The sequence below is a fragment of the Helobdella robusta genome (genome assembly GCF_000326865.2).
Source record: "Helobdella robusta unplaced genomic scaffold HELROscaffold_40, whole genome shotgun sequence".
NCBI lineage: Eukaryota > Metazoa > Annelida > Clitellata > Rhynchobdellida > Glossiphoniidae > Helobdella > Helobdella robusta.
In genome coordinates this window covers 1,513,478-1,521,083 of record NW_008704903.1, presented here as the reverse complement: position 1 = coordinate 1,521,083, position 7,606 = coordinate 1,513,478, and the positions used below count along the sequence as shown (strand labels likewise).

At 30.7% G+C, this 7,606-nt stretch overlaps 2 protein-coding genes across 2 annotated transcripts; one reads left to right on the top strand and one right to left on the bottom strand.

The window, feature by feature from the left end:
- Positions 1 to 574: 574 nt before the first annotated feature.
- Positions 575 to 1,908, bottom strand: HELRODRAFT_123271 (hypothetical protein; the record flags this gene model as incomplete). Its single annotated transcript, XM_009025239.1, has 3 exons — positions 575 to 652; positions 1,152 to 1,426; positions 1,602 to 1,908. Coding segments are annotated over 3 exons (660 nt in total), but the record flags the coding sequence as incomplete, so codon positions are not given.
- An 875-nt stretch (positions 1,909 to 2,783) lies between these two features.
- Positions 2,784 to 7,606, top strand: HELRODRAFT_192978 (hypothetical protein). Its single transcript, XM_009025238.1, has 10 exons — positions 2,784 to 3,071; positions 3,408 to 3,454; positions 3,735 to 3,780; positions 4,070 to 4,257; positions 4,513 to 4,584; positions 4,886 to 4,955; positions 5,243 to 5,336; positions 5,480 to 5,595; positions 5,817 to 6,945; positions 6,986 to 7,606. Exons 1-9 carry the CDS (start codon positions 2,949 to 2,951, stop codon positions 6,390 to 6,392), a joined length of 1,332 nt encoding a protein of 443 aa, XP_009023486.1. The 5' UTR covers positions 2,784 to 2,948; the 3' UTR covers positions 6,393 to 6,945; positions 6,986 to 7,606.

Sequence of the window (7,606 nt, the reverse complement as noted above, 5' to 3'; positions counted from 1 at the left end):
TCTGCCGGATGGTCTGCCTAATCACAGCACGGCAAAGTTCCTGTAGAGATGGGCAGGATATCGAAGCTGTGTTGTGGGGTGTTATTTTTGAGAAAAAAAATTACGCTACTTCAATATCAATGGTAGGTGTAGTAATGTAAACAATAACTATACTACTACTACTACTACTACGACTACTACTACTACTACTACTACGACTCCTACTACGACTACTACTACTACTACTACTACTACTACTACTACTATACTACGACTACTACTACTATAGTTACTATTGCAGCTGCTGCAACTAGATTACTACAACTGCTGCTAAAACTACTAATACTCTTGCTACGACTACCACTACTACTACTTATAATAAGTCTACAAAAAAACAATTGAACGAACGAACGAACGAACGAACGATCGAACGAACAAACAAACGAACGAACAAACAAACAAACGAACGCAGTGAAAGCGTTTCCTTCATCCTTATTGTAGAAACATTGTCGTCATTATTATTATTATTATATCTATTATTATTATTATTATTATTATATCTATTATTATTATTATTATTATTTTCTACGACGGGAATGAGATCTGCGAAAGACACGGCCATCAGCTGATTGGCTTTCCATTCTTTTTCAGAATAACGAGTTATCTTCATCAACTATTTATAAATTTTTTTTTCATTTAATAACTAATAGGTAAAATCATGGAACCACGCATACATAATTGTAGTATATGAAATTAGGAAAGTTAGCACTTTATATAAATTCTGATAGTAAATGTGAAATTGTCACGAATAGCGATTAATTGAACTATTAAATGAAATAAATATCATTAATAAATACAAATCACACACGCACGCAAACACACAGACACACAAAAATTTAATCACATACAAACACAAACACACACACACACACACATATATATATATATACATACATATATACAGATATATATATACATATACACATATATAAAATTTCATTATTGTTGACAAAGACTTTAAATAAACAACTAACGAATGTATAACACTCATAAACAAACATGTAAACACATTCACATAATATATTTTTTCCAATAACAACTCAAACATAAACATGAAATTCATTTGCAATAGAAAATAAAATGAAAAATCTAATCTTAATCACATCCCTAACCTGGTCCTCAATAGGTACAACTATGGACCCACTAACTTTAACCAAATTTTTTAGTAAATTTTCATTTTCAAAGGTGCAGGCAGCCCCGCAGTACACCCTGTCGTACCTCATCTCTCCTGGGACCAAACTTAAACAGTTCCCACATTTGAATATTGGATGGCAGAAGTCGAAAGCATCAAAGTATGGATTGGTGTTTATGTATTCTTCAACTTTCGCTATTGAGTATTCAACGGCTTTTTCACTAATTTCTATGCCATGGTTCACACCATTTGAACCTTTTTGAAATTAGTACAAACAATTATCATATTATAGTATAGTGGCTATTATTATTAATTTTTGAATGAAAAATTTATTATATGGAAGTTTTTCTAATGCTTTTAAAATGTTTAAAATATGACACAGGAAAATTTTTAATGAATAAACAAAAATAATTACAAATTTAAAAATAACCCAGTATGAGACCGGCCATGGTACTCAAATAACCAGTCCCACTGCCTAAATTTAGAAAGCTCATGCCTTTCTCTAACCCCAGGGCCTCCATAACCTCTCCGTAGATGCAGGGTGCAGAAAGATGTAAAAAGTCGGATTTCCATGCCGAATCTTTGTAGGCGTTTGACCGACTGCTTGGCAAAAAGTAATGGCCCCTGTCCACTGCTCGAAAAACCGTCTCGACATCCGGAGACTTGATAATATCTGCTTTCACCAAATTGCGAACTAGTTCGTCGTTGTTGGCGCCGGCACTTACCATGCCACCCATTGTTAGTGAAATTTTATTTTTAGTGTCTTGGTGGATATTTTGCGCTATTTAACCGTTAAATGCGTTATTTTTTGCATTTATAGGAGAAATCGGAATGTTTTTTAAATTTTAAAAGTGAACTTATATTACTGCGTTTTAAATATGTAATCAGCTGATCATTTGTGACTTAATTTACGAAAAGACAGCGTTTATTTATCAGTTATAGATTGAAAACAATAACAATTCTTATTAAAGAAGTTATTTATAAACGTTGATCCATACAATTCATCGATAATTACCTTTTAAAAAAGCCAATTTAGACATGTTCGAATGATATATTATATTCATTCTATAAACATGTGTGTTGTCTTTACAAAAGTATGAATTATATAATAACTTTAATAAATGCGTCTTCAGATTTCGAAAAACTTATTCATTGTTTTTCAAGTTTTTAGGCACATAAGTGGCAAAACTTTGTTTACTCTTATTATATCAATTATATCGATCACCTGCAATCGCCGAATTTAACAAAACAATACTTTTTATATTTTGTTCTTACTGACTCGTAATTACGTGAATAAATTTCAAATATATGAGTATTTGAAGTTAATTTTATAAAGAAATAAGTCATAAATGCCATACATTGAGATATAATTTATACCTCAAGATAATAACTTATATAACTTATACCTCATTGATATTTATAGTGCATAACATTTTTTATGTTATGTTATGTTATATACCATACATACTATGTTATATTCTATATGTATATTATGTTATAACATGTTATAATTTATATATATGACCTCAATGATTTTTTAAACAGTAATTAAAAAAAGAAACAAATAAAAACGAACGCGTCCACGTCTTGATATGAAAATAAAAATGGCAGCCTTTCAGTAACCGATTTATTTTTACATCAGTTGAAACAAAATTGGTAAAATAAGTCTCATAAACAAATAAATATTTTATGAATTTATTTTAAATAAAAAATTGTTATCATCTAATCGCTATTTATACCTTCGTTAGTAGTTTTTTTTCAAGTTAGGTAAAATAAGATGGCAACATCGTCAAACAGCAATCCTTCTGAACCAGAATGTGAGTATGATTATGGAGAGGATCCTCACCCCGGCCCGTATTTCTGCCACAGGTGTCAGAGATGTATTTCCAGGTGTACTCGCGTACGTTCTTGGTTGAATTAGTCTTAATTTTATTTTAGAATTAGTGTGACTAATCTAACTTGTCTAAAAAGTAAAAACCAAAAAGTCAGCCAAGTTGTTCCACAAATGTTCCCATGATTTAATTAATTTTAATTAGAATAAATTAGTAATGGTTTGTGGAGTACTTTTTTAAATTTTATTTTCATTCATTTTCAATGTGTGTGTGTGTGGAGAGTCTCTCAAAAATTCTATTTGAATTATTTACTTATTATTTTTAAAGTTTTCATATATAATTATTATTTGATTTATTTATTATCTACTATTTATTACCTATTAAAAAAATCTTTTTTTCATTAGGACTTTACTTGTCCCGACTGCGCCAGTGGCTTCATTGAACCAATAGCGTAATTATTTATTTATTTTTTTATTTATAATAATTCAATATAATATATTATAGATATAATATATTATAAATATAATATATTTTGTAATAAAATCACACATGTGCTTATATAGAAGCTATAATTGTCATTTTATAATTAAAATAATAATATAATATAAATTATAATTCTATGTTAGACTGTTAGTTAGTTGATATTTGATATATAGCTTTTATTTAAATTTATTCTACAAATAAACTTTTAATTTATTTCAATCCATAATTATCCAATGTTTCTACTTCAGTTTGGGTGGAGCTACTACGGATGTTTCAGGAGAAGAAAACATGGATGTTTGTTGCTCTTTTTTTTCAAAAGTTTATTTAAATTATAATTAATTAATAAATAATTAAATTATATATATATATATATATATATACGGTGACTTGCGCACACAAACAGTTATTCCTCCAGTTACTTCACAAACAGATTAACACAATCATTCTAACTCACACACATGTACACTCAAACATACGTATACATACATATACACACCCACTCACACATATACACATTTATATATACATAAATACACACACACGCACATATATATTTCATATATATATATATATATATATACAGACTGAACAGGCTGAACAGCCAACTGCACAAGACGGAGATGGCAACAACATTTCGATATCGATAAATCACGGAAGCAACTCTAGTCCCCCACAGGGTCGACCAATGAGACGGGGGGTGCGACGAACGAGGATTGCCATTCATAGAATACCCACAAACAATCAGAGTGATCCAACTGAAGCCATTCAACGGTGAGTTAGAGTGATGAGGCAGTCATCATTTGTGAGGTTTTCAAATTATTTCTCGTGTCTTGGGCTCTTTGGGGTTCCATTTTTTGCATTCTTTGGGGTTTAATTATTTTTGGTCATCTCTTTTGGCTTCGTTTAAAGTAGATGTATAAAGATAGTTTGATGGATGTTTTTATAACTGTTATCCATTAATTAATAACATTGACCATTGTTGTTTTGTTTCTATTATTATTATTATTATTGTTATTGTTGTTGAAGATTTTTCAGGGAATTCATGGCTGGCTTGCTTGGCGAAGGTTTAGACCTGAATAGCCACTTTCAACTTGCCATGTTAGTCTAGATAATAATAATAATAATTATTACTATAATTAATGTGATAATTGAATAATTAGTTAGATAATTAACTAAATAATGCACCAACAAATTACAATGTCTAAACTATGATGATGGTGTTGAAGACGATGATGATTGATTGTGTTGTAGTACTGATGATGATGATGATGATGATGATGACGGTGATGATGGTGGTCATTGTCATGATAATGATTATGACGACGACGATGATTATTATTATTATCACAAAAACAATAATAATAATATTAACATAATAATAATAATAATAAAAAAAAAGGGACCCTATCATTTTGAATGGAGATGAGTCTCTTTGGACTAGGGCTGGGTTGGATAATATCCTTACAATGGTTATTATTATTATTTATTTATTATTATTATTATTTATATCAATTGTTAATATTTTTATTCATCATATTAATATTATTATTATTGTTGTTGTTGTTGCCGTTTTTATTATGTTTTTATTATAGAAAAGAAATTTGAATAAATGGTTTTTAAGATGTATTTTCGTGTTTGATTGATGTGTGTGTATATATATATATATGTATATATATATATATATATATATATATATATATATATATATATATATATATATAATTAATGTCACATCCCTACTCTCCCTAATCATCAGTTCATGAATGAGGTGGAAACAGCCGGACCCCCGCCAGCTACTAAAGATCAGATCGATGCATTGCCGGATGTTGTGATTAATCAGTCCCAGTTCGGTTAGTTGGGTCGGATGATTTGTTGGTGAACTGGCTGGCTGGCCGCTTGGTTAATTGATTGGTTGGTTAATTAATTGGTTGGTTAATTGATTGAGTGATTGATTGATTGGCTGATTGATTGATTGATTGAACAACCTCAACAGATAGAAATCTCCAGTGCAATGTTTGCATGGAGGACTTTGCGATAGGTGATTCAGCTAAAGAGCTCCCGTGCAAGCACTTGTTTCATAAGAGTTGTATTGTAACATGGCTAGAACTTGTAAGTTGAAACGTTGATTGATTAATTTGTTGGTTGATTGGTTGGTTCATTGATTGATTGGTTGGTTGTCTGGTTGATTGATTAATAGCTTGATGGTTTTGTTTTGATCATAGTTACATGATGAAGTGAAAGTGAATTGAGATTAAGATGGATTGGAAAATTGCATGAATGAATGAATAGTTGATTGACTTAACAGCCACCAACTTCACACTCACATGCAGCATTGTACTTGCCCAATATGTCGAAATAGAATCGGCCCATCTGCTCAAGATCGCTTCCGCCAACAGCAGCAACAACAACAACAACATCAACAACAACATATCATCAACCTAGACGCACTACAAGGAGATGCTACCACTCCGTCGTCATCATCACAACCATCACCACCAACATCAGCAGCAGCACGATCGTCATCAGTATCTTCAACACCACAAACATCATCATCAGCGCCGCAGCCCTTATCGTCACTACAGCAGCCACCGTCATTACCACAAGCTGCCGGGTTTATACCACTACCGCCGCATTCAGTCTTGTTCCAAGTTAGATCAGCTGCTGTTGGTGGTGGCCACACAAGCAGCAGCAATGACCTCGCTACCAACAATCCCAATAGTAGTCGTGACGGAAGTAGTAGTGGTCGTAGTAGTAGTAGTAACATTGGTGGTTCTGGGAATAGTGGTGGTGGTGCTGCTAGTAGGGACGGCTTAGTTCTCGGAGCTTTGCGTAGGCTGCAACAGCAACTGCAGCAGCAACAGCCGCAACCACCACAACGTTATTTGGATGATATGAATCTTGATTAAGTCGATAATAATGATAATAATAGTTATTATAAAGAAAAATTAATAATAATAAAGATGATGATGATGATAATAATTATAATTAAAATTATTATAATAATTATAGCAGCAACAACATACCACTATGTAACGGTGATTAATTATTATTATTTCCCAACAGGATAAGTGGAATCATTACATTGCTGTTGTCATCGTCATCATCATCATTATTATTGTTATTATTATTATTATTACTCTTGTTATTATTCTTGTTATTATTATAATTTTTTTCTAGACTAATTCAACTAGAAATGATCTTTATTATATTATATTATAATTTTTATTTATTTATTTACCCTTTAGACATTACATATTTTATTTTTGATTCGTCGTTTGTTTGTATGTGTATGTGTTGTGTGTATGTGTGTTGGTGAGTATTTCTACTATCTAATGAACAACAACTTCATTTAATTATTTATTTATTGTTAATAATAATAATGTGTTTTTTTTTATTTTGTCATAAGAAACTTTTAATATTATTTTTGTTATAAATTTTGCTGTATATGTCTGTGTGTTTGTGCGTGTGTGTGTGTGTTACAAAATATTTATTTAAATATATATATATATATATATATATATATATATATATATATGAGACTAGAAGTTTCGTACTTTAATTTGTCATCAACTTTTACCGATTTTTTCATTCATATTTTTGTTGTGGCTCTACTTAATAATATAAATAATAATAATAAATAAATAAACAAATAATAAACGAACAAACAATAATAATGATAATATTAGTCGTTATTATTATTATTATTTTATTATTATTATTACTCTAAGTGGTTTTACTTTAACTTTTCGGCGGTGAATAAAATTGCAAAGATCGGAAACGCTAAAAGCCGTAGTCTGTCTGTTAGTGTTGTCGAGTCGGTAATAAAATTATGAAGAAATAATATAAAATTATATTTATAATAATTATAATAGATCTATGACGTCATTGTCATCGCCAGTGACGTCGTAATTATCGCTCGCCATCGTCGATTTTACTCCCCCAAAAAAATGTCTTGAAAATTCTTTGGCAGCACACACAGCGAAGAAATTGGCTGAAGCTATTTAAGAATCTGACAAAACTATAAAATAATCTCTGAATCTTTGTGCGTACGCGTGTGTGTCAACCAGTGACGTCATTATCAGCATCAGTGACGTCATAATGTTCGTCGTCATGGAGGTCG